A 26,063-nucleotide genomic window follows, 5' to 3' on the forward strand; every position below is an offset into this window, starting at 1 on the left:
ATCTCTCTGATTCAATATTCGATTATGTACCTATGCAAAGATAAGGTTGTAATGAAACCGCGGTATGGTTTAGAGGGAATCCTGACTTCGTTTTAAAACGACAGTCTTGGTTAAGACAAAATTTTCCAACTTGTTCGGCGCCAACAAAAAAAAAACACTAATTTACAATAAACAGGAAGAAAAAAAAACTGTAATTTATTGCAAATACATCTTCCCAAAAGAGACAAAACAGAGCAGAGTTGAGGAGTTTCTGTTCTCACCTGAGTTTTTTTTTCAGACGGTCGCCGATCATTCTTGCATGAAGACATTTGACTGGGAACTGATTTCGAATTTACCAACCAGCAAATCTCTAGGGTTTTGTCGTGAGTTTGCTGAATGCAGCATGGACCCTCTCTTCCGTGATCGTTCTGTGGTTTTCGTAGAAATCTAGTATCTCCATCGCGATGTTCTTCACCTGCCAATGGTTAGAACAGCCTTATTAGATCGCCGCAATATATCCGTCTCTATAATCTTGATCCCGTAACATTTCCATACTCGGCTTTTTTGGTCTACAAAAGGGTCAAGGTTCGGTTTCGATTTTTTTTCCTCCAAGTCCTGGCAGCAGCACAAGACATGAACAAGCCTATGCAATAGAAGAGGAGAAGCCTATGGTGCTTTTCTTTCGCCTAAACCACTAAAAGGTCTCTCTTTCTTGCTTTTCGATTCTTTCTTCTCTCTCCTCAAGAGCATTTTCATTCGATCAAAGACAAGGGCGATGCAAGTTTAAGATCAATGTAGTAAATAAAAATCCAGAGGAAGAATTTAGCGAACACGATCATAAACTTACTTACCAAGTTAATGTCTACGCAAAGCTCTTCAAACCATGACCTTAGGTCTTTCTCTTTGTATACAGAAGCAACGTAAACGCAAGCCAGGGCAATTAAGTACGGTGGATGTATAAGGATGAGGTCCATCCTATACGTATCGTTCACGAGTCCCCTGTTGTTCACAGAAAAACACCTTTTAGTGCAACTCATATGTTTCGTTTAAACCGACTAAATAACCACCATCTGATCACTATTAAAGAAAAAACTTCAAAGCAGAGTCGCAAGTTGTGTTACTGATTATCTTATATTGCAATCCAGTAGCCGGTTTTAAGAGGATCTAGTGTGAGTTTGAGCATAAACTCCATCTTCATCACACAGCTTAAAATGAGTTGTTAAGTGTGAAACATTATCCAGGGCAGAATCAATTTCTCCAATGTGATTGTAAAGTTATGGAACACTTGCCAAGATAAATGGGTCATACTAGTGTCGTTGATTCCCGCATCTTGCAAGAACCTGCAAGTCCAGGAAAGCAGGAATAAAAGCATTGAACAAACCACATTTTGTGACAGTCTTGATTACCGAATGATTCAGAGAGAAAGTGGGTTTAAGACAAGACTTGAACAGGTGTAAACGGTGCAAGAAATGAAATGGGTATTAACTGAAGGACGTATCTAATGATTTCAAAATTTGGACTGACAACTCGCTACTGACGCACATAATGAGATTGTAGGGAGACATTAGGGAAGATCCCACCAGTGATGATGATAGCTAAATAGAGAATGTAACATAGAAAAGACTTACTGAGGCAGAGATCGATAAGGGTGGAATACAATCAAGTAGAAGTTCAATGCCTCCAGTATTTTCATCTCCATTTCTAATATATCTTTAATCTCATACCTGTACTTATCATCAGCATCTGCAGATCGAATTACCAAGTCATCAGCATTTCTACACAGAAACACAGTTCAAACGACAAAAGATTGAGAAATTTAAAGAAAAACGGGATCAAGAACGTAGTCAAAGCAAAAGATTACATAATTTTCTTATGTAGAATACAAGAAGTTTGGCATGGACAACGGTCTCCTCGGCTTTAGACGCTAAGTACAAGCATGTGGGTGCAACAAGACGAGGCTCATATTCTGTCAGGCTCTTCCTGAGAAGATGATATCCAGAAACCGATATTAGAGACAGAAGATTCACGCTTAGTATCATTTTCCTACCAAGTAAAAAAAAAACAGTCTCCATTGCATACCTTGTGTAGACGCGTCTCATGTATGTTATAGCAGTAGCTACAACTCTGCCACATCCACAAAAAACAAAGCGAGCACGTGAAAGATCAATTGTCAAAATTCAGCATTGGTGAATCCAAATGAAGCAGAAACCAAATTTCCCAAAATGAATCCACGTTAATATCAGATCAACAAAGCCATACCATCGAAAGATCTCCATTCCAACAGGTCCTGAGGAAAAGAACTTACCTTTGTCTGATCTTGATGTGTTGCGCCAATTTCGCTATATCTGGAACCAACAAGAACATCCTTTAAATCTCGACGATCAATGCAGTGAATCGAAACCAACTGTACTAGCAAAAGATTGGAACTATTACGAGAAACTGAATCATAATATCCCATTCATGTTCCGTACAGATTACAACTCGATCAAAGAACACAAACGGAGCTACACCACTACGTATGAAATTCGCAAGCTTTATGAGGAAGTCGAAAGGCAATGCAGCACTCGAGTGGACAAAGCTTAGACCCAGTTGAAAAAATCCAATGTAGAACAAGAATTAGAAGAATCCCAAAAAGACCGATTCATGGAAAATCAGGAAATCAACAAACCCCAGGAAAAAAAAAATAAGCTTCAAATCAAATCAAATCATACGCACAATTGGACATGTGAAGCTTAATCAGCTTGAAATCTTCGACGGTGATTCCTCTCTCTCTATCCAGAGGATGAATAACATCAACCTCTTCTGGGTCCATAAGCTGTTTGCTGTTCATCAAAACCCAGAAAAAAATTAACCAGATTTAAACAAAAATGATAGCCAAAGGATCGTTTTCGTCATGAAGATCTGTTATTAGACTAGAAAAAAAAAACTCACTACTGCGATGAAGTCCAGAAATCGGAAGCCATTGCTTTTGCTTCCTTTGTTCCCTTGAGGAACTTCAAAACGCGATGGTCTTTCCTTTTAATTCGTTCCGACAAATTATCAGAACCAATTTTTTCAAAATCATTTACGAAAATCCAAAAAGTGCCCCCAACTCTTTCATATTTCTACAAAAGACGTCCTCAATTTCTACTACTCCCAAATAGATCCCCAACTTTTCTAAATTGGAAAAAGCACCCCAAACTTTATTGATGAAAACCCGAACAGTCCAAAACTTAGTACACCGAATATATTTCCAACTATAATGTTGATATACAGATGATGAATACCACTTGGGATCACAATTATCCATGTTGACTAAATATAATTAACAATAGCAGTTGATGGGCGAGATTTGATGAGAAGAGGATTTTCAATTTCTTCCCTTTTTACCAAATTCAATAAAACTAAATTCATTCACTGGTTCAGTGAAAAACAAAAGGAAGACTAAAATGGGGACTTGAGCTACACAAGAACTTTGGAAGATGGGGGGAAAATGATGTAATAAAGCTCTTAAGGTTTCTGAGCCAATTTGCTGAAAGCAGCATTCACTCTTTCATCAGTGATCATCCTGTGGTTCTCATAGAAATCCAGAATCTCCATTGCAATGTTCTTCACCTGACCCATGTTGATAACCATCGTCAGAAACACCTAAGATCGAAATAACATTATAGAGAGAAAAAAAACTAATGCCCATCTCTGACTTTTAGCTGAATCTGCAGCCTGTTTTCGCGTTGATACCTTTAATAACGCGTTCAGGGAACGAAGAATTGAGATTTCAGCTTTTGGATGGGTGAAAAAGAAAAGAAAAAGACGTACCGAGTTCATGTCTTCATGAAGATCTTCGAACCATGCCGTGATATCTCTGTCTTTGTAGACACTGGCTATGAACATACAGGCTAGTGCAATGCGGTAAGGAGAGTGCACAAGAATCAGGTCCATCTTGTATGTGTCGTTAAGGATTCCCCTGCATTTTCAAAACTCAAGAACCGATTTCGTCAGATGCTAAACCATGTCCCAAAGCTTACTTCTTGGGAAGAGTTTGTCGTTCTTACCAGGTCACCTGGATCATATTTACATCGTTTATGCCAGCATTCTGCATGAACCTTCCAAAAAAAAAAACAATAATGATGAGTTCTTTAAACGGTTAGAGAAAATAATGTAGATATATACAACTTTCTCAGAATGGTACAAAGGTCCAAGACACATAAGTCTCTAATCAAAGAATACACACATATGTACATAACAGGGAACCGAAAGTTTTCATGGTGATATGCGACTCTAAAAGATGGTTTAGAGAGATGAGTACATACTGAGACAATGAGCGGTAAGGGTGAAACACAACAAGATAATAGTTCAAGGCTTCCAAGACCTTCATCTCCATTCCCAGTATATCTTTTGCTTCGAATCTGTACTTATCATCAGAATCTGCGATGAAGCACAGCCCTTTATCGACATTTCACCAGCATAACGCATAAAACATGTGCCAGAAACTACAATTTCATGGTAATTCAAGACAGTCGAAACATCAAAATTCAGTAGCGGATATTACATATTTTTCTGATGTAAAAGACGAGAGTTCTGGCTTGAACTACGCTTTCTTCAGCTTTAGATGCCAAGTATAGGCACGTAGGAGCAACAAGACGGGGCTCATATTCTGCCATGCTCTTTCTGAGAGCATAAGATGTTAAGTAAAGAAATTAGATTAAAAACATTCAATCCTTTGCTTTGGTATACACTCTGTAAGTTGTAGAGAAATGCAACATAGACAATCTGGTCACGGAGATAGGTCACGTGAATATAAACATGACGAGACCGATGTGAGAGAGAAAAGGCTAGTCATTCAAAGTGTTAATCCCAAGCATTGGCATTAATATTTTTCCTAAAGGAGAAAACTAGTTTTCATCTATTAACATGCAACATTTTAGGGAAAAAGGAAAAGCACGAAGATGGAAACATATTGTGATGCTAGTAAATACGAGATCCAGTTTGATGGGGCTTAGAGGAAATACCGAGGCATACCTGGCATAAACCCGTCTCATGTACGTAATTGCAGTGGCCACAACTCTGCATAAAATCGACACAGATCGGAAAACCCGGATGATTACTATGAATTTCCAGGCCGCGTGGATAAAAGACGTATCTTTATCTAACGGGGAAAAATGACGATTTAAGGCAGAAAGACAAACTCTTTTTAGCAATTGGATCCTGATAACAAAACCAACCTTTGCCTCACTTTAATGTGTTGAGCCAATTTCGTTATATCTGCAACAGCAATGAGGCATAAATAAACTCAATTTCGTCATATTTTCTTTGAAACCTCAAGTTTCAATTTCAAACCTAAGATTAAATCGAAAGAGCCTGCAAGTATAACAAGCTCGCAAACTCCATTAACCGACATGAACTTGGGGCATTACTAGAATCCTAGGTAAAGTATGGCATTCAGATTCAGCAGAATTCACAATTCATCCCAGTACAAGCAAACAAATGGTGAAACTTTCCGTTGTTTAAAATCAAAACATGACCAAGAAATAATAATGTAATGGGTTTGCTTAATTATACCCGTATGAACAAGAACCCCAATAGAAATACTGGGCAAAAAAAAATAGCAACCCGGAAACCCCGAATCGGACAAAACCCAAAAATTTTAGCAGAAGAAACATACAATTAGACATGTGGAGCTTGATGAGCTTGAAATCTTCGAGGGAAATTCCTCTCTCTTTGTCCTGAGGATGAACCACATCGACGTCTTCTGGGCCAAGAAGCTGCTTGCTGCTCATACAAAAAAAGAGAAAGAAATCCGAAAATTGATGCGAAATTGCGAAAAGGAATGAACTTTCTTCAAGGGTTTTTCAGATTTCATGTCGAGGAAGCTTACTAGTGAGACGAAGTCCAGAAATTGGCGGCCATGCTTTCCGTTTCCCCGGAGATGTCGACCGGCGAGAAGGGTAATTAAGCCGAAGGAAATAAAAATCGTTCCTTTTTATTTTCAGTTAGTAATAACTATGAATCAGCGAAAATGTTTGATCCCGTGTATATTTCGGTTTTTGTAAAACAGATTAAATACTCCAGCCCATATTCGGCCCAAATGCTCAACGTTGGAGCTTAATGTTTCCAAGTCCGCGATCCAAAACAATGGTCTAATATCTGTTTTTAAAAATCCTGACCCCTTCGTCTGGGCCACGTGTCACCTTGACTTGTCCACGTAGATAGTCAACGATCCCATCACGAAGAGCCGCAACGGATTATTTGCTGAGGTGGATTACCAAACTGTGCCACGTCAGCCATACATTTACTGAAAATATTATGGGACCCGGTGATTACTTGTTGACCGTGTATCCAGGATTAACTTGAAATTTAAGAACTCGAGATTCGCGGAGTAATTTTTTTTTTTTTGATAATATTGGGGAATCCCGTGACTACCTACCCTTACAAACGGAGACGAACTGGCCACCACCCGCGCCTAACAGTCCCCATGGACCTCAGTCCGCCGGACCTGGCCACCAGGCGCGCCTAACGCTCGGGCCGTAGTTGGGCTTAGGCGCCTGCGGGTCAAACCCCAAGCCCACGACGTACGAGCCTGCGACACACGCGTGAGATGTAAATCAGCCCGTTATGACAGGCTGGCAGGCGAGCAGGTCAAAGGTAAGGAAAAACGATGTTGGGATTCGATCCCTCCACGCGGAGTAACTTTGGAACAAACGCAACGAAGAACATTGATTTATTTCGTAATTTAAAAAGATTTTATATTTAGTTGTAAACCGCATTCAACTATAAATCGACATCTTTTAAATTTTGCATATTCAAACTTATTCTCTGAATCAACAGTAAATATTTGAGCTGAATAATAATTTCATTCTCATAGTAGGGTTTGAACCCCTGGACAAAGGATAAAGATACTAAACTATCTATTCCCGTGTCTCGGATCCCAACTGTTATCTTCGTCAAAGTATTTGGCTTGGCTTTATTTATATACGCTCATCCCTTTAATGTTTACACTATATTTTGAGATTGGTTTGTGTGTGATTCAAGATTTAGATTTTTGTGATTATATATATATATATAATAATAGCATGCAAAATTTGATATCAGCCTTATCACGTGGTAAAAGTAGCGACTGGGACCGGGAACAATATCCCATGCAAACCGAACAATATAAAGCTCCGGTTAACAACGTACCGATCGGTACAGACGGGACAGAAGAAGATATCTCATCAGAAAGATCAGACGGGTGCGTACCAGAAACAAAACAAACTGTAAACATAATTAACCACACTAACATCCCTTGTTGCCAGTGATAACGGTAACGGCAATGTCAACGGTAGTTTGTTTTGGTTTGCTCAGATGCCTTGCGTCAGGACCATCGGTAACGAAGCCGATGGGAAGACATCAGAATCGTGTGCATGTGTCACCGACGGTCTTTTTCGCCGGCCGAGTTCATCCGATACGTTAAGACATATCACCGTTGTAACTTCCAACCTTTGACTAATCTCACCGGAAAATTCTGTTCGTGCCGCCGTTGTTCACCGGTCCTTTTTTTTCTCCGGCGCCGTCTTTTTGTTTTCTCCCGTTGGTTCAGAGTTGCCATTCGTAATGGTACATGTGAATTATGGTAGGGTTTTTTTTTTTCTCTTTTGTGTTGGTTTCCAAAGAAACCTGACTCGGAATATTATTTGGGTTTAGATTTTAAAAATAATTGTTACTCCCTTTACAAAATATTCGTAGTTTTAGACTATTTTTCATATTTCAAAATATTTGTCATTCTACGTTTTCAAAACATTTTTTTACAATAGTTTTCAATTTTATTTCTATTAAATTTCAATAAATTATTAATGATAACATTGTTTTTATAATGGGTACATGTGACTTATTCTATTTTTTTCTTAAAAATTGTGAAATATCCTAAAACAACATTTATTTTGAAACGGAGAGAACAATGTGCACGTAAATTCAAAGGATGTCAAACGGGATTGGTTTCGTTTGTCTTTTGGAAACATCACATGTTTGAAAAACGGTTGGTTTGGATATGATAAATTTAAATAATTCAAATGGATACGGGTTTGGAAAAAAAATGATACGAAATAAATTTCCAAGGATACCACAAAAGAAAAAATCTTAAAACATTTAAAGATGTAGAAATTACAAAACTACATAAGATATGGATATTAAATTAAATTATAATGATCAATCGAGACAAAACTTACTATACTCTTATTAATTAAACTTTAATTTTAACAATTTATTGTAATTAAAAGAAGGCATAACGGGCTGCACTGTCTTCCACACGTGGTTGAGATTTAAAATGTTCTCTGCATCATTCTCTATAAACCCCTAGAGCATTTCTTGTTATCTCTCCTTTTTCCCTCTTTCGCGCGTCTTGCAATCTTGCAAAACCCTAGGAGTCGACATTGGAGGAAGCTTCTCTCTCTTACTCGCCTTCTCTACTCTCCAAGATTTTCAGGTCAGTTTTCTTCGGTAATTTTGCTTCATTCTATGTGATGGGTCTCGCTTTGATCAGCAGTGTTTCGGAGTGTTTCTTTCTCTGTAAGACTATGGATGAAATGTGAAAGCGATGTTTCGACTCTTTTCTCGAGGAAAAGAGCAGCCATGTCTAAGCCTTGGATACGGGTTTTGGTGTAGAGGTCTCTTCTGTGAATATCTTAGGAAATGATTCTCTACGAAAGCGATCGGGCCTTCGGAAATGATTTGCGCGATTGGATGTTGTTTGTTAATTTTAGGGATCTGCAAGTAGAAGCGAGTTTTGAAAATTGGTCTTGGACAAAATGCTTTGGCTGTATCACGGTCTTGCTTGGTCTCTGTAGGTTGGTGGCTATCAGGCTATGGCTTCTGCTTCACGACAATATCCGAACATAGTACGTACAATGGGGGTTTCTTTCCCCGGCACGCAACTCAAACCCATCTGGTTGTATTTCTAAGTGGTTCTTCCGATGTGCGTATGTTGTTAGAAGTGTAATTTGTTGATGAAAACAGGTGGGCAATGCATTTGTACTCCAGTATTATCACATTTTGTATAACAAGCCGGAGTTTCTCCGTTACTTTTATCAAATATTCAGTAGGATTGAACGTCCGGGCCCGGATGGGAAGATGAGAGTCATCTCCTCCTCGAACGTAAGTTCCTTCTTATTTTTCGTTGCATGGTCCCTAACATCATTGTCTTAGAAACTTTGCTAAAGTTATGTTTGTTTGATTTGAACTGGTAGCAGGGTACGGATGAGAATCTTCTTCGACTAGCTTATGGAGATTTTAAAGCTGCTGAGATAAGTACTGTGGATTCCCAAATGTCTTGCAAAGAATGTGTGCTCGTTGTGGTTATTGGCTACTTTCCTTTTCGTGAGACGAAGATCAAAAGAAAATTCATCCAGACTTTCGTCCTTGCTCCCCAAGAAAATGGTTACTTCGCCTTAAATGACGTCTTTAGATTTGTTGATGAACTGAAGACCAAAGATGGCGATATTGTAACTAGGAAAGCCTCTGAAGCATCCATTCCTCCTCCCCTTGGTAGGTTAAAACTCCATTCATTCTGTATTCAGTGTTCTGTTTGCCTGTTTTAGTGCTAAGTATATGCAGTCCCATTTCAATCAGCCTCAACCAAAGGCGATAATGCTTCTACATCGGTCAATCCTGGAGATGAGGAAGCCTGTAATAAGCCCTTGGATACTCCAGCCATGGAAGAGAAAGCCCCAGTTCCTGAGATCATCAATAAAGTCGCGGAACTGGAGATCACGGGCAAAGAGGTTACAGATGGTTCACAAAAACTTTCTGAACATGAAATTGGATCTCAGGATGTTGTTCCCCACATAGCTTACGCCTCTGTTGAAATTGGACAGACCGTGAGTTTCTACTTGAATTTCTTGTCTATGTATTGCTTGCATTATCTAGTTAGTATTGCGAAGTTACTGAGATCATCATTGAAGGCCATGGAGGAGGAAACTGGAGTTTTAGCTGCCACGTCACTTCATCCAAAGCCGGTATCAGAAGACAAAGAACAACAAGCGGCTTCCGATCCTCCAGTGGCAAAATCTCACGCAGTTCTTGTGGCCGCTGATGCTATTGAAAATGTGGTCAATCAGGATTCCGAAGGTGATTTTCAATTTCTATATTTTCTTAGATTTCAAATCTTATACGTTCTTAAACTTTTTGTATATATCAGCTGCAGCTGAGTGTGCATATATTCACGTGAAGAATCTCCCTCCCAATGCAACCCAAGCCATGCTGGAGAATGAATTTAAGCAGTTTGGAACCATTAGAAGCGGTGGAATCCAAGTTGAACATCAAAGGGTACAGATTGACAAATCTGCTAACCAGACAGGTTGACAAAATCTGCAAGCCTTTGTCTCGGACACTGATCTTAGATTTGTTTTCTCATTGACAGGGATTCGCTTTTGGGTCTGTGGAGTTTGAGGAGGCGCTTGCAGCTCGGAGGGCGATAGAGGTATAGGTTTTTACGCTCCAACGTATTGCTGAAAATGGCCTCATATATGTCGGGGAGTCGAGAGTTTCCTCTTCATGGGCACTAAAAATTCTTTTCTGATCTTTTAATTGCTGATTGGCAAGACATTGTATCATTATTAACCTTTGTTGCTGATAGGCTTCGCCTGTAATCATTGGTGGGTGGGAAGCTATCGTGGAGGAGAGGAGATCTGCTTCTAGAGGTGAGTTGGTATTATATTATAAGCTTATCATCATTTTTTCCAATGATCTACTAAAGGAACCTTCTGTTATCACTGCCAGGTAACGGAGAAAGCCCTTCCTCTGGACATCGGAACGGGTGCTGAGTTGAGGGATGCCCACAAAAAAACCACAAACAGGATGAAATTTCAAAATTCTTTTTTTTTTTTTGGTTTGAAATCAAACACAAAACACACAAGGTGATTACAAAGAGGACAAAGGAAGGCAACAAGTCTCAAATACAAAAAAAAAAAGGGATCAAAAGAGTGAGAGGATGCATTGTTACTCGTTCATGACAGGCTTGTTCTCGCTAGCTTTCGGCTTCTGCTCTCTTGGTTTCTGTTCCTCGTTCTTCCTGCCGATACACGACAACCATTGATTCACAGAAAAAGGGCTTTGATAGAAAAGATTTGACCAAATTCATAACTAACACTAGATTTTCGCAGGAAAAAAAGACTTTAATCACACGAAGACATAGTTACGAATCAATGATGGAAGAGCTTCGACTGAACGAGAATGGCTCATGGTTAGACCGACAAATTGACAGAGAGAGAGACCGACCTCTTGTCGGAAGCTCCACCCTTCTGGCTGAGGAAGGACCGGAAGAGAGAAGAGTTGACGTCGTAAATCATCTTTTGTATTATCGAATTCGAATGCTGGAAATGTCGGAGACCCTAATTGGATTCCGAAGAGGAATAGACATCAGACATATAGCCGGAGATAATGACAAGGAGGCTCGGATTATTGGGTCTCTCACTGGGCCTAACCCAACAAATGAGCCCAATATCCGGACTACCTGCCGTTTAGCTGTTGCCATTCTTGCTGCTTGGTGCAAAATTCACGATTTCTCTTCTATCCAATCCAATTTTCTGTTGTTAATTTCCCCCTGCTGTTCACGATCACGGGAACGGAAAACGTCTCATTTCATTTGAAGTCAGATTTTACAAAAAAAAAACAGTGGCCAAAGGTTCAGCAAGACGACAGGACGTTCTATGCTTTTGTTGGATATCAAAAAACGTTCCACCAGATGTAAAAAAACACGGCGACATTAAACACAAAACTCCTCCTTTACAAACAACACCATGGTGGGCCCATCTGATCTTTTGACCCATCAAACAAAACATTATACTGCACTAACATTAAGGGTAGGTTCCATGGAACAAGACGAGCAGATTTGCCCTTCCAATGGCTTCTTTTTCGATCTAGTTTCATGACAGTAAAGAGACAAGAGAGACGAATTCGAGGGTGACCCTGCCCTTGGATCTCGTGTTGATCACGAAATGCTCCGGGTATTTCCTCAGCAACATGAGCAATCCGTACCATGGTTTGCCCTTTGCTTCAGGAACGGGCCAGTCCTCGGGTGTGAGGTATCTCCTTACGCGACTGTGGTGCCACACGCTACCATAATTCTCCAGTATCTGAAACCACACAAGTAGTGATGATGCATAACTAAATCTCTGGATTTTACAACAACTACAGTTGAGATATACAAGACAGGATGAAAGTCTATGCAACAAGTGGATCAATCTATCACAATCTAGTGAACTAATGTGTATACACGGGTTTCCCAATTAAGAATGGTTTCCTTAAAAAATACTGATGGAGAAACATTTACTCACTGCAGAACTTTTTCAGCAGGTATCTACAGAGGTTTACAAGCATAAAAAGACATAAGACATACCTTGAATAAGTTTCAACTCAATCACTGCGATATAGAATGACCCAAACAATTCTAACTCATTACTCGATCAAATTTACTTAGGAAACTGTAAAACCCGTGTCATGTGCCAGACCACTCCTCACCAGGCCATAGAATGGTTGATGGCTTGTATACAGGGACGCCTTTTAACTTCTAAGGGTCAGTTCTATCCCCATAGCGGTGTACGACTAAAACTAAGCACCCTCTCTTTGCAAGCTATTTTTTAAGGGTGAGTTCTATCCACCAGCTAGCAAACCCATATGAACTGCATAGCACAAAGGGAGGCCAACAGGAGTGGATTAGGGGGTCGGAAGTGTACTAGTGTCGTATGATCTCACATCGTTATGGGACCCTACAAGCTAGCTTTCAATTATGATCTGGAACTCAGTGGAATTTGGTGTTTTAGAGATTAAAACATAGAAAATCCATGAAATTTTAGTGTATGCACTATGCAGAAGATGAGAGGGTAACTAGTGCATGAACTAACCACAGAATGAAGTTTCTCCATAGGCATCCACTCCCCCGGACCACACAAATCAGACAGCACAGTGGCGACAGATGACACGACATCCTTTTCCTCAAGCTGCAACACTTGTTGATCATCAGCTTCACGATCTACCCTCGACCTTCCCTCTCCCTTTTTCTCTGCAGAGATGAAGTGGATGTGATCTTCCGAATTAAATGCAGTACCCTTTTCTTAGTGCAGCTCTGAAGCTAAATTGGGTAGTTCTAGCATAAAGAAAATTTCGTGGAAACAAAGAGGAATGGATACCCACAAACTTTTAAAGAGCACAATCCAAATCATGGAATTGATAACTTGCACAGAAAATGTCACTATAAAGGGAATAGCATCTGATTTTATTTTTTTTGTTAGCATTCAGTAACACAACTCGTCTAGAACAAAGTTCACCCGAGAAACATGGGGCAATAAAAAAGTAAATATCTAAAGCGAATTCAAGCAGCAAAATTTGCCAGATACACTCACTCTAACTACCCTAGTTCTTCATCCTGAGCTCTTTTGCATCATTTTAGGACCATAGCGCCACATCCATGACTAAATCGTACTCGACTACAAAGAATGCAATCAAATAAGCATGTTATTATATGCACCATGGGCTCCATATAATCCAGAATTATGAGCAAGTTTCAGAACTTTGAGTGACAAACCCCAAAACAATGCTAGATTATTTGCAAAGAGAAGCAACGCTAAGAGCTCAAACTTTCATGAAAATCTGGTTTTTACCACCGGAAACAGGCGCAGAACCGCCATATCCATCATACCCATCTCTCCTCGTCTTCTTCCCACTGCTCCTGATATCATCATCATCGTCATACTCCTCATAATACTCTCTACCCCGCCCACCTTTCTTACCCGACCCAGAACCAGGACCCGAATAATAGTTGTGGTATGGAACCACAGCCCCAGCACTAGTATGACTCGAGACATAGTGCCTGGGTCCCAACGGACCACCTAGGATGCTCCGAACCGGAAGCAGGAAGTAGAATTCTTTGTCCCCAATCTGGAGAAGGTCCTGAGAATCGAGTTTCACCGGAGGATTTCCCGGGAGATGGAGGACGCCTTCAACGAGGCAGCCATTCTTGCCGAGGACCTCGAGGGCGAAGCGTCGGCGCGTGAAGTCGTAGAAGATCCGAGCGTGGTTGCGGGAGATGTTCATTCCACCGCCGAGAGAGGAGAGATCGACGTCGACGGTGGATTTCTTCGAGTTCCGACCAAGCATGATGGAGTATGTCTGCATGTAATACTCGAAATCCTCTCCCTGTAGTTTAGCGAATCCCGCCTCCACATCACTGCCGCCTCCGACGGCTGTACCCATGCCGATAAATTCGCCGGAAAACAATGGAGTTTGATTGGGATTTGTCGTATATCGAGATCAGAAGAGGGGAAGACCACCTGGAAATTTTTTTAGGGTTCTCTTCCAAGGACGGAAACAAAAAGGGAAAGACACCTGTTTGGAAATGGGGATTACTTTATCGCAGTCGATGATAAGTTTGTAAAAATTGAAGTGAAAAGACAATAATACCCTACCTTAGATAAATGCCCAAAATCCTAATGGGATAAAAACCGATCTGGGCTAAAACCCTAACGAAAGGAACTTCGGGAGTTCGGGAAGGGCGGAAAAGCGAGATGTGGTGGGAAATGGTATATCTTCGCTCTTCTTTGTCAATGTTCGAACTTTTGATTCTAGCTTCGTATTTTGATGTTATTTGTTCTTATCCGCATAAAAAATGTTCCGTGGGAAAACATCGGCTTGATCGGATTATTGCCATTTTCTTTCGTCTTTTTTCAAGGAATCTGTTGTTAAGTTTAGTTTAGGTTTGGTTTGCATGTAACCTGTGGATTCGATAGCTAAGATGCCATATGATGTTTGGGACATTTTGCGCAAGGGCTTTGAGTTCCTGAAGATTTGGATGACGTAATCTGAGGAGCAGTGAGAAGTCATTTATTTTCATATCCCGACTGATGGCTCATAATCCCTGTTATGAGGTGAAATGTCAGTTTCATAATCTGATCTGTGAGTTTCCCAGATCTTTTAAGATTCTGATTCTTGAATTGTTTTGCCTGTGATGTCTGAGAATTCTTCGCAAGGGCTTTGAGTTAATGCTGTAGTCTGCGCAAGAACAGTGAAAACTGATTTACTTTTTGTATCCCATCTGATGGCACTTGATTACTGTCCAATTGTAAAAGTGAAGTTCGGGGTTTTTTTCTGACCTAGAATTTGAAACATACAGCGTCCTGGTCTCGAGAACTATTTGCTGTGTTTGAGAGATTTGTGCAGGGCTTTGCGAAGGTATATAATGTTTAAGTGATGGGACTGTGAAAAGTCCATCGTTGTTGTCTTGCTTTATGGTAGCAGGGTGAGTGATTTCTTCTACATGTACAATTATAGAAGAATGTATTGATATCGGTATGCCTTCACGCTGCAATGCTTTCCTTTCATTTTGTCCAGAATGTCTCCAGAACTCGGTAAAGAACCTTCTACCTAAAGGTCGATGAAGCAGTGTGTTAAAGATTGAGCTTCCTGGTGGCAATCTCTGCCTTCTGGATTTGGCCTTTTTGCAGGCTGCAACTATTCCCAGGTCGGTGGGTAACAACAAGCTCATCTTTGTTATTCTTAGCTAGCAAAGGATGTCCTGATTAAAGCTCAGTTTCTGATTTGCCCCATTTTTACTTCATAGTCTCCCTCGGATGCTATGGTCTATTACCTGGTTGGAAATTTGGAATTGGTGCCATTTGAATCTTGTCTTGTTCTTCATTTTGCTGCCCCCTTAACAGCCAGTTAGAATAACGTTTGTATTATCCCTGTTGCTTTTTGGTTTATCTGTCATTGCCTTTGCTTTGTTTGCAGGAATATTGCAGGGGCCAAATGCTTCCTAAGGCAGAAAGGGGTCAGATCGAAAAGCCCTCTCGTTTAACCAGTTGGATGACCACTCAAATGATCTTTTCCCTTTGATCTATGAGAAAGATTCAATCTTGCATTGCATGTCCTCTGTATTTTCCTCTGTGGTTGCTTGATTGACAAGAAAAGATTTTGCTTCAAAATGGAATATAAAAACAACTGCATCACCTGCAAAACAGTAAAGAGCGTAGGACCATTAATCAACTAGATCAAGTAAATGGATGAGATGTCTGTTGGAACCCACTGAAGAGGTAATTTTACATGCTAGAATACTGAAATTCAGAGATTTTTCTGACCACTCTTCCCATGTTTTGGAATATACTTGAAATTAATAATGGCCCTTTGAATCAGTAATCATGACAAGTGTATGGTCCATGTTCATCACATGGAAGATCCTCCAACGCCTCACTGTCATCTCATACTTTCTCTCAGTTACACACTGAAACGCAAAAAAACAAATATATGAATATGAATTATTTCGAATTTTTATTCCATAAATAAAATAACCGGAAAAATCCAGCTAAAAGAAAATAAGCATCCCTTTACTCACTTCACGATTCCCTCGTCGTCTCCTCCTTTGTCTGTGTGTCGGCCTCTCTCTTTCATCTCCTGTCTCCCGATTTTCTTCCGCCTCGGACAAAAACATCCGCAGAAAGTTTGTATTTTTAGAACCCAAACATTGACAGAAACATACATGTATCGTACAACTACAGACCCATCAACTCATCACCATCGACATTTCTCGTAATTTTTTACTTCCTTTTTCAGATCCACCATTCGAAACCCAGAACCAAAGCCACGAATTTGGACGAACCCATCTCACCAGAATCCGGAAAATCGACAGTGTGTGCGAGGGAGAAAATGAGGGTGATAACGGATTCATGGTGCTTCTGCAAAGGGGTGAGGAAGAGCGAGAAGATGAGAGCTTCCATATTTTCCGGCAAGGCTCCGGCGATGGCGAGAATCTTCGTCCCCGGCGCCAATGGGGTTTCTCCGGGAACCGGATTCCTCATCCACCGCAACCTCCTCCTCACGACGCACCTCAACCTCCCCTCCGTCTCCGCCGCCGAGTCCGCCGAGATCCGTCTCCAGAACGGCCTCGCAGCCTCCCTCTTTCCTCACAGGTAGGTCCCACCTCTCGGAATTGAATTAGTTCGAATTCTGTCTGTAAAAATGAGAAACTGCTCAGATTCGAGAATCGGCACAAAGTCAATACCTTTAATATTGTCTGTAATGATTCTGGATCTAGCAATAGTTTGAGTGGAACTTAAAAGCTAAAACTGTACTTTCCCTCTGAAATCATTGCCGCGTCGCTTTGTCTCTCTGGGATGTCACCAAAATCTCTGCTACAGAATTAGGCACTCATCCTGTAAAGATGCTTCTCTACTCGTTCTTGGATCATGTCACTACTTGGACATCTTTCAGGTTTTTTCCCATTTTGTTACTGAGAGAAGATGAATGTCATCTAAACAGTGTTGCGTTCCTCCTGTCTGTTTTGCAGGTTTTTCATCACCAGTTCCGTTCTCGATCTCACCATAGTTGGTTTGGACCCCATTGATGGCAGCGACTCAGCTTTCCAGAACCAGCAGCTGCATTACTTGAAGACATGTTCTAAGCCGAATCTGGATCTGGGTAGCGTGGTTTACCTCTTAGGTTATACTTCCACGACCCAACTGACGGTAGGAGAGGGGAAGTTGGTTGTAGCCACAGATAATCTCATTAAACTGTCAACCGATGAGATGATCTGGAGTCCCGGGTCTGCTGGATTCGACGTGCAAGGGAACCTCGCCTTCATGATCTGTGATCCAAGAAAACTGGCTACATCCCCGAACTCGAATTCATCGTCATCCTCTACTTCGTCGTGGAAGAAGACATTGATGCAGTTTGGTATCCCGATACCGGTGATTTGCGACTGGCTGAATCAGCATTGGGAAGGTTGTAGTCTGGATGAACATACAAAACCCAAGCTGCCACTCATTAGATTACTGTCTTCGGGTCAGAGGAGCGATCATTCTTGTGCTTCCTTTACCACACGCCGTGTTTTCAAGCCAACTGCTGCTGCTGATGACAATGCTGCTACCCTGTCTGTATCCAAGACAAGAGATGAGACTGGTTCAAGCTCTTCTGTTGCCGCTGCCAACAATAATGAGGAAGACAGAGAAGAAACCTCAAAACCCGATCCACAAGCTGCTAATACACATGTGCAGGGTATCCCGACCCCGGAAATATATGAATCGCCAAAGTTAACATCTGGTCCTCTCAGGAAGAAAGAGACAAGCCCGGTACAGCTTCTGGATATCAACTTCCCTCCACGGGTTGTTAAAGTTCCAAACTTTCCTTCTCAGCCGGTAAAATGCCCAGAAGAGAAGAGACCTGCCATGGAACAACATCCTCTGAAGAATCTAACGGTGAAAGACTCAAACAAAGACAGAGAGGCTGAGGTTGCTTCGACAGGTTCAGTGAATGGTTTTCACAGTGAGGTCATCTCAAGTTCATCGCCAGTCGGAGTGTCTGAAGCCTATAATAATCATGGGTTCAGTAGTGAAGAAGAGACAATGTACTCTGCAGAAACAGCCGAGAGCCGAAACTACCCGACCCCTCCAAGAGAGAGCAAGTTTCACCAGAAAGTGGGGAGAAGCCAAAGCTGTGTGAGCTATAATAGATGGCGAACTCCACAGAAAAGCTCGGCTGCTCGAAGAGCAATGCTGGAGAAACAAAGAAGCTTTGTCCATGGGAAGAAGGTTTATTCACAAGGAGCTACTTCGCAGAGGAGCAATGACTACTACAGTCCAACGGTCTCATCAGTCATGAAGAAAAAAAATGGTTCAGAGCATCCGATGCACAAACCGCTGCCTAGGGCTGTTCATTCTTCACCAAGATGGATGTTCTGATCCAATCTCATATTGAGACCTACACAAACATGAAAGAAGCTACAGACTTAAAGAAGAAAGACGTTTGTCTAGTTTAGATGTCTTGCACTATTGTGTAAACTAATATCATTATAACTCTTGTGCAGACTTGTCGGAGAAAACACAAGAAAGAACAGGGAACACACAGTACAACCAGGGCATTACGGGTTTAAGCCCTGGAAACAATTTGTGGTTTCCAGTTCCTGAAAGTTGCATCCCAAATACGCCATTTTACCCTCAAATCGAGCATAACGCAGAGAAGTTTCATGCCCATTGGTATGGTCCATTTCTGTACGATATGGTTGAGCTTCAGAATGACTCGGAGCATAAACTCAAGTCTGTTGAAGGTAGAACATAACTCAAAACGCATCTTAAGATCAAACGCATAGTCAAACTTGAAGAGTTGTTACTTGTAACAGATGATTTTTCCACGAATAACCACCACCATCAGAACAATCCAAATCAAAGAACATGAACGGAAACTATGGACCATGCAGAAATTTAAATCAAGAGGTCATTAGGTGGTCAGTTTTCCAAAAGGGTCATGACCTCTTGTGCATAAACCAATCAATACCCTTCACTAAATTGATGAACTAGACAAGCCCTCTTCACCAACTTGGCCTACAAAACCGAGCTGTGAGTTCTCAGCATCACCGCCAAGAACAAAAGAAAGCTGCTAAAAAACGAGAGATATGGAGAAGAAAAGTACCAAGGCATTGCTTGTTATCATGCTTGTAGTGATGGCGCTTCTCTCTGGCATTGAAGGAGGGAGAGATATGCGAGTGAAGAACGACAAGGCCATCAACTATAACCAACAAGACTGGTGGTTTCTCTGGCCTTTCCTTAAAGGCTGGTTCGCCCATTTTCCAATTTCTGCTGGTCCCAAAGAGAAGAACCCAGCAGCTGGGTCTCAGACTGGAAGTAGCGGTGGTGTTGCCACTGCTACATTCCCATGACAAGGCCACATATGCTATAGCATGAGTCAGGTCTCCCTTTGAAACGTAAATAAATAAGGTTAGAGCATCTATGCGAATGTGCCTGTGTCTGTTGTTTGCTTTCTGCTGTGTAATCTAGTCCCAGTGCTTGGGGCACTAATAAAGTTTCCTTCAAAACTCATTCGTGCAAACTATCAATCATGCCCAAATGAAACAATGATCGAACATGCGCTGTTATAAGAAGCGCAAAACAGGAACTGCACGTACTCAGAGGTTACTGGCGAAATGGCTGTTGAAATGCTTCATTAACATTCAATGTTCTTTTCCCCAATACATCTCTTCCATTAGATAGAACAATAACTAGGAACAGGAGAGTTTAGACGGTTAATATACCGGTGAGTCGGTGATATACATTAAAAAGTAGGTTCCATAATCCCCAGACACTACCTTCACTTCCAGAAGACAGAAATTGTTCAAATATAATCGCCCACCTCTTTTTGACATCCCCTCCTTGTTCCAAAACCAATCTGGTAATTAGATCATTAACCCTGCAAATGGGGGGGGGGCGGGGAATGCATTTTTGCTCAGTGAAGGATCAAATTTTAGGTAAGTAGAGCTTCTAGTAAATTTTAGAATCCAAGAGTAGAACAAATTCCACTAAGCAGACTTACATGGCGGGTGGTGGCTGGAAGGAACACCCGAATTAAATCTCTAGCAGTAACCTTTTTCCTACATGTAGGGCATTTACCCTGGCTAGATATTGCCATCTTGATACATTCCTTGCAAAATATATGACCGCACTTCGTTGACGTCTCCTGAGTAAATGGACACATACAAATTGGACACGTAAACTTTGGCTCCTCTTGAGGTGGTGGGGGCTTCGAAACAGGCTCCCTCTGAACAAGAAAGATAAATAACAGAGCGTCAGTCCAAATAGACAAACATGGTCATAGACTGGAAAGAAAGAAATCTAAATGGATCTTACCCCTGGAACCGTAAGCAGAACGACATGATCACAATCAATGACAGGCTGATTAGGCGGAACCCTTCTCCTCTTTATGCTGATGTTGGCAGGCATTCTACTCGTTCGACCTGCAATCATACCATCCACGCCAAGCAAGCATTTCAGTTATGTGCAAAATTGAAAAAGAGCCATCTCTCAAGCATCGCCAGAGAATTAAAACCAATCAAGGCCCAAATTGCCCATCTGGCATCCCACATGTGATGCACATATACTGGTCCATCTTAAAATTCTCCTTCACAACAGATAAATCTAGCCTTAAATCTCCGAAAGACTTAAATTTACCTGAATCTACATCAACCATTAGAGGCCTCCGGTGTAAGCCTGTCCCTGTCGATTTGTTTATAGCCTGGCATCAGAGTGAAACACCAACAGTATATGTCTGAACAACAAAGCTTATTCGTTGCCAAAGGAAAAGTGACAGAAAAGATAAAGAGCACACTTCGGCAAAAGCGCTTGCAGAGGATTCCACAACATCATCATCATCGATAGCATCGACATCAATAGGAGGAGGAGGAGCAGGTACAGACTCCCCTTGATTGTTACCGACAGAAACTCCACGTGCAATTCCGGAGTTAGAGGTCCCTTCTCGATCTCGAGTTTCATTGGGTCGTACATTCAAATCGATACTCGCCTTCCTCCGTCGACGCAGACCAGCTCCCCTCAGTCCCTGGGTATCCATCTTAACTATCCTTGTCCCTGCAGGTTTCAAATTCAACACTCAATGTGGCAAGAGAGCTGCGAGAGATTATTTCCCACAGTTGGAGATTTAAAAAACCCTCTTCACAGTTCACTCAAGCCACAAAATTTCACCAGAATTCCATGAGATTTTTCTATGGGCTAATTACAGTAAACAAATTGACCAAGTTCAAACTTCAAAACAGAGAAAATAAAAAGAATTGAACATTCAAATTTCCTAATGTCCCAGAAACAATTCAGACAGCAACAATCTAATCAACGAAGAAAAACCCAAAGGGAGATCAATCGGAAGAGAAACCAAAACGAAATAAATCACAATTCATCGCTTCTGCCCATAACCGAACACGATGAGATTTGATGGATTAGGACATAGAATCCAAGATCGCACCTTTGAATCTGAAAAACCTAGACAATCAAAGATTGGTTCGTGATAGTCGCCGTACGGTAAAGCGAATCACACGGGAATTGAAACTAGAAAAATCTCCGGAGACGAAAGACGCCTTTTGGTGATTAATCTTCGGCCTTAGGGCTTATATAGTTTACATTGCATGATATGAATTTGAGTTTATATAGAGGCACGCGGTCGGTGTAGGGAGGGGTTCATACACGTGTCTCAATCGTAACGGTGAATTCCGATATACGAGTAAAACGGCATCGTAGCCAAAAGGTATTCTGTTTTCCTATTTAACAACCGCACACCGTGATGTTTTTTAGCTTCCAACGGAAACAAATTTCCAGTTGGCCCAAAAGCTTACATTACATCTATATGATGATGATAATTATTATTATTATTATTCACCAGTTTAATAAACTTAGCAATTTGTTTTTTTTTTAATAACGGAAGACCCCTAACTGCTACTTTCTGTTACCTTTCAGGTGCGCTGACTATGTAAACCTCCGATCCAGAAGCAGCCTTTGTATATGGATCATATAAACCAAAAAATTATTTTCCTCCCCACCAGTCAGAACTTAGCAATTTGTCATCGCTACTACAATCTTAGCATTAAAATATTTCAGATTGTGGAATTTAAAAAAAAATTGGAGAAGTTTATATCTAATTGTATTCTCACATAAATTGGATAAAAAAAATAAGTATTATTATTTTTCAGATCCGATTAATCTAATAGGAGATTAAAGAAAAAGCAAATTTTTATTATTATTGAGAAACTTTGCTTGGGATTATTATTATTATTATTATTATTATTATTATTATTATTATTATTATTCACCTTATTAATAAACTTAGCGATTTGTCATCGCTCCCAAATACAATCTTAGCGTTAAACACTAGGGACTTATATTTCGGATTGTGGAATTTAAAAAAAGGAATGGAGAAATTTATATCTAACTGTATTCTCACATAAATTCGATAAAAAAATAGGTATGATTATTTTTCAGATCCGATTAATATAATACCAATAGGAGATTAAATTAAAGAAAAAGAAATTTTTTAATTGTATTTTCAATGTAAATTAAATTGAATAAATAAAACTTTTTAAAAGATAAAAAAAATGAGTACAATAATAACTTAATTAAAATGGAGTAAGCATGCCTTAAAACTTTGGGAAAATGACATTTTTCTACACAAATTTTGTAAAATGTGACTTTTTTCTACACGAATTTTTAATTTGACAAAAAACTACACCAAATTATCAAATGTACCAAATTGATACACGAACTACCCAATTTAACTGCAAATTCCTACACAATCCGAAAACAGTGTTAAGTGTTCGTTAACCGATGATGTGGCATACCACGTGGCGATTGACGTCGCACGCCACATGAATTTTTGCCACACCAACATGCCACCTCAGATTATTTAAAAAAAATCTGAAAAAAATTGAAAAAATTTAAATATAAAATAAATAAACAGCAAAAAAATACATATATACATATATATTCATATCTATATACAAATATAAATATAAATATATATACTCCTATATAAAAATATATCTATATATATACAAAATAAAAAATATACACATATATATACAAACATCTATACAAATATATATACATATACACATATATAAATATATATACACGTATATATATGTATATATATGCATATATATATATACATACATACAAAATAAAAAATACATATATATATATTCATATCAACATACAAATACAAATATAAACATAAATTCTCCTATGTATCTATATGTCTATATATATCAAATAAAAAATATACACATATATACATGCATTTATACAAATATATATGCATATACATACATACAAGTATATTTATATATATACACACATATATATATATACACATATATATATATATAAATACATATATATATATACATATATAGGAGAATATATATTTATATTTGTATTTGTATATAGATATGAATATATATATATATATATGTGTATTTTTTTGCTTTTTATTTTTATTTTTTGTAATTTTTTCGAATTTTTTGTTTTTTTTTTCAAAAACATTTTTTTTTATTTTTTTGCAATTTATTTTCGGATTTTTTATTTTTTTTTTAAAATCTGATGTGGCATACTAACATGGTGAAATTTTCCATATGGCGTGCCATGTCGGAGGCCACGTGGCGTGTCACGTCATCGGTTAACGGACATTTAATACTGTTTTTGGATTGTGTAGGAAATTGCAGTTAAATTGAGTAGTTCGTGTATCAATTTGGCACATCTGATATAGTTTTTTATCAAATTAAAAATTCATTTAGAAAAAAATCACATTAAGAAGTAAGTGTAGAAAAATATCATTTTACCTAATACTTTCTATAATTCGTCTTTTAAGGGTAAAGTCCCGAAAGAAAGCAGTGTACAGTTCACTGATCAGTTTCTCACTAATCTCAAATCATTGATCTCTATTAGGTTAAATTAAACACTAACATGCATCACTTCTCCTTTACGCTTTCCTTCTGAACCCACGGATCTCCTTTTCCGCAGGATTTTCATTTCCACCGGAAAACCCATCCATAACCTCTTCTTATTTCTCTTAGATCCTTGTCTGTTTGATGATTTCTTGGTGGTATCAAGAAAAGATGATCAGTTTCTAGCTACCGATTCCTTGAGAAAAAGCAAATGGGTTTCAGAGAACACGCTTGTTTCTCTTCATTCTTGTGTTTTCCGATCTGGGTTTCGGCTTTCGGTTCTGTAGATTGATACCCAATTAGAAATAAAAGCAAGAATTTAGGGTTTTGGCTTTGCGTTGGCGTGAATTCTGGTAAAGCTGCGAACTTTGGGGGTTATCGGAATGATTCAGCTGCTATTTCTGGTCCTGTTCGTAGAGGGTGCGATTGCATTCCTAATGCTGGTGAAGATTGGTCCTTTAAGAGAGCTTGTCATGAAGAGCTTGGACCAGCTAAAGATGGGGAAGGGCCCTGCGACTGTGAAAACCATCGCTGGAACCATGTCTGTGATTCTTTTGTCGACTCTCATGAGCATCGTCAAGATCCAGAACAAGGGTGCCAAACTCGGTACCATGTCTCCCATGGATCAAGTGCTTTGGAGAACCCACTTGCTCGAGGCTTCTTTGATGGGTCAGTCTCTAATCTCCCTTTTCCAATTTCTCCATGAAAAAAAGAAAGAATTTTAAAGCATGAATCTTGGAAGAAAGTTCCCAGCTTTGTCTTAGGTGTTTAACTTTGGAAGTTAGGGTTCTTCGGTTGCTTGTGTACTCCCATTCTATTGTTACCTCGGATGGCATGCATTCCTTTTTCTGCACTTGGAATGTCTGTGTAGAGTGTTCAGCTTTTGATTGGCTGTGGTGATCTGAATCAAATTTAGAGTCTGCTTGTTTCTTGTGCTTATAATCTAGCTGGTCCATGCATTAGGAGGCTAGTTCTACTTGTAGTTTAGAGGAGAATAAGCAACAGTTTGCAGTGTCTTTTTGATTTCTGGAAGGCTTAAACTTGAGTCAGTTGAGGCATTTCCCGGCATACAGATTAACAGTTCAATGGTCAATCCGTAGAGAACAATTCTTTCAGCAGCTACTGTTTCTCTGATACGACATAGCTCACATGCTAGATGCTCTTTCTCTGTTTTGCCTGTTCATGAAACTAAACTGGCTTCTTGATTAAAATCCTATCTTATTTTGATATCTTGCATCTGATGATGTGAACTTTTACGGTGTATGTTCAAAGTTTTGAGAAAACTCAAAAAGCATTTTATGATCTTGCAGGTGTTGTTCTCTTCCTCGGTTTCGTAATCGACCGGATGCATCACTACCTCACAAAGCTACTGTATTTAAGAAGCAACATCGGTATGTCGAAAGAGGAGCTCGAGAAGCTTCAGAAGGAGAGAACCGAGCTCAAGGAGAAAGAAGAGAAGGCATCTAAGGAAATGAAGCAGCTACAGGAGAAACTGTCATCGCTGTCTCAAAACCTCGAAAAGCTGGAAGCCGAATCCAAAGATAAAGATAAGAAGCTCGAAACCGCTGAAGCCCACGTCTCGGCTCTGCAGAAACAGTCTGCGGAGCTGTTGCTGGAGTATGATAGATTGCTTGAAGACAACCAGAATCTCCAAACCCAGATTTTGGGTGGAAACAAGAGCTGATGAAGAACAACAACACAAGATAAGATTTCTTCGGGTAGAAATTTCTGGGCTTTCCTGGTAAGGATTTTTTGGGATGGTTTTTAAAACAATGCAGAGTTTGCCATTGAGGAGTTTCTTGTGCCTTCCTGTTTCAGAATCTCACTCTTATGTAGAACCGCAATATATATACTCCTATATAAAAATATATCTATA

At 39.8% G+C, this 26,063-nt stretch overlaps 8 protein-coding genes and 2 long non-coding RNA genes across 13 annotated transcripts; 4 read left to right on the forward strand and 6 right to left on the reverse strand.

The window, feature by feature from the left end:
• Positions 1-65: 65 nt before the first annotated feature.
• On the reverse strand, positions 66-3,021 carry LOC104822487 (cyclin-C1-2). Its single transcript, XM_010553735.1, has 9 exons — positions 2,911-3,021; positions 2,695-2,801; positions 2,285-2,324; positions 2,059-2,103; positions 1,841-1,959; positions 1,608-1,722; positions 1,269-1,319; positions 831-978; positions 66-454 (listed from the first exon to the last, which is right to left on the reverse strand). The coding sequence occupies exons 1-9, from the start codon at positions 2,940-2,942 to the stop codon at positions 350-352; spliced, it is 762 nt and encodes a 253-aa protein (XP_010552037.1). The 5' UTR covers positions 2,943-3,021; the 3' UTR covers positions 66-349.
• A 160-nt stretch (positions 3,022-3,181) lies between these two features.
• LOC104822488 (cyclin-C1-1) lies at positions 3,182-5,971 on the reverse strand. Its single transcript, XM_010553736.2, has 9 exons — positions 5,834-5,971; positions 5,621-5,727; positions 5,181-5,220; positions 4,978-5,022; positions 4,508-4,626; positions 4,269-4,383; positions 4,011-4,061; positions 3,775-3,922; positions 3,182-3,573 (listed from the first exon to the last, which is right to left on the reverse strand). Exons 1-9 carry the CDS (start codon positions 5,863-5,865, stop codon positions 3,469-3,471), a joined length of 762 nt encoding a protein of 253 aa, XP_010552038.1. The 5' UTR covers positions 5,866-5,971; the 3' UTR covers positions 3,182-3,468.
• Positions 5,972-8,147: 2,176 nt separating this feature from the next.
• LOC104822490 (putative G3BP-like protein) lies at positions 8,148-10,923 on the forward strand. Of its 2 annotated transcripts, XM_010553738.2 has the most exons (10): positions 8,151-8,416; positions 8,778-8,828; positions 8,947-9,084; positions 9,180-9,474; positions 9,559-9,806; positions 9,891-10,056; positions 10,127-10,254; positions 10,349-10,408; positions 10,565-10,628; positions 10,708-10,923. In XM_010553738.2, exons 2-10 carry the CDS (start codon positions 8,796-8,798, stop codon positions 10,749-10,751), a joined length of 1,176 nt encoding a protein of 391 aa, XP_010552040.1. In that variant the 5' UTR covers positions 8,151-8,416; positions 8,778-8,795; the 3' UTR covers positions 10,752-10,923. The 2 variants fall into 2 exon arrangements, with proteins under 2 accessions (XP_010552039.1, XP_010552040.1); XM_010553737.2 differs by having other exon boundaries at positions 8,148-8,828; positions 9,030-9,084.
• On the reverse strand, positions 10,787-11,345 carry LOC104822489 (wound-induced basic protein). Its single transcript, XM_019203515.1, has 2 exons — positions 11,206-11,345; positions 10,787-10,999 (listed from the first exon to the last, which is right to left on the reverse strand). The coding sequence occupies exons 1-2, from the start codon at positions 11,274-11,276 to the stop codon at positions 10,927-10,929; spliced, it is 144 nt and encodes a 47-aa protein (XP_019059060.1). The 5' UTR covers positions 11,277-11,345; the 3' UTR covers positions 10,787-10,926.
• Positions 11,346-11,650: 305 nt separating this feature from the next.
• On the reverse strand, positions 11,651-14,310 carry LOC104822491 (FHA domain-containing protein FHA2). Its single transcript, XM_010553740.2, has 3 exons — positions 13,587-14,310; positions 12,831-12,988; positions 11,651-12,062 (listed from the first exon to the last, which is right to left on the reverse strand). The coding sequence occupies exons 1-3, from the start codon at positions 14,176-14,178 to the stop codon at positions 11,853-11,855; spliced, it is 960 nt and encodes a 319-aa protein (XP_010552042.1). The 5' UTR covers positions 14,179-14,310; the 3' UTR covers positions 11,651-11,852.
• Positions 14,311-14,410: 100 nt separating this feature from the next.
• LOC104822494 lies at positions 14,411-15,929 on the forward strand. 3 transcript variants are annotated; one of them, XR_773217.1, is made up of 4 exons: positions 14,411-14,504; positions 14,750-15,220; positions 15,313-15,442; positions 15,712-15,929. It is a non-coding gene; the product is annotated as an uncharacterized LOC104822494 (long non-coding RNA). The 3 variants fall into 3 exon arrangements; XR_773216.2 differs by having other exon boundaries at positions 14,456-14,504; positions 14,712-15,220; XR_773215.1 differs by lacking the exon at positions 14,411-14,504 and having other exon boundaries at positions 14,511-15,220.
• On the reverse strand, positions 15,844-16,400 carry LOC104822493. The gene is made up of 3 exons (XR_773214.1): positions 16,313-16,400; positions 16,024-16,201; positions 15,844-15,930 (listed from the first exon to the last, which is right to left on the reverse strand). It is a non-coding gene; the product is annotated as an uncharacterized LOC104822493 (long non-coding RNA).
• Positions 16,327-19,787, forward strand: LOC104822492. The gene is made up of 2 exons (XM_010553741.1): positions 16,327-16,886; positions 17,264-19,787. Exons 1-2 carry the CDS (start codon positions 16,624-16,626, stop codon positions 18,651-18,653), a joined length of 1,653 nt encoding a protein of 550 aa, XP_010552043.1. The 5' UTR covers positions 16,327-16,623; the 3' UTR covers positions 18,654-19,787.
• A 93-nt stretch (positions 19,788-19,880) lies between these two features.
• On the reverse strand, positions 19,881-21,849 carry LOC104822495 (LON peptidase N-terminal domain and RING finger protein 3-like). Its single transcript, XM_010553742.2, has 6 exons — positions 21,715-21,849; positions 21,070-21,326; positions 20,913-20,976; positions 20,592-20,698; positions 20,278-20,502; positions 19,881-20,154 (listed from the first exon to the last, which is right to left on the reverse strand). The coding sequence occupies exons 2-6, from the start codon at positions 21,307-21,309 to the stop codon at positions 20,149-20,151; spliced, it is 642 nt and encodes a 213-aa protein (XP_010552044.1). The 5' UTR covers positions 21,310-21,326; positions 21,715-21,849; the 3' UTR covers positions 19,881-20,148.
• Positions 21,850-24,179: 2,330 nt separating this feature from the next.
• On the forward strand, positions 24,180-25,886 carry LOC104822496 (B-cell receptor-associated protein 31). Its single transcript, XM_010553743.2, has 2 exons — positions 24,180-24,856; positions 25,498-25,886. Exons 1-2 carry the CDS (start codon positions 24,571-24,573, stop codon positions 25,869-25,871), a joined length of 660 nt encoding a protein of 219 aa, XP_010552045.1. The 5' UTR covers positions 24,180-24,570; the 3' UTR covers positions 25,872-25,886.
• The last annotated feature ends 177 nt before the right edge of the window (positions 25,887-26,063 follow it).

The sequence above is a fragment of the Tarenaya hassleriana genome, unplaced genomic scaffold, assembly GCF_000463585.1.
Source record: "Tarenaya hassleriana unplaced genomic scaffold, ASM46358v1 Cleome36, whole genome shotgun sequence".
Taxonomy (NCBI): Eukaryota; Viridiplantae; Streptophyta; class Magnoliopsida; order Brassicales; family Cleomaceae; genus Tarenaya; species Tarenaya hassleriana.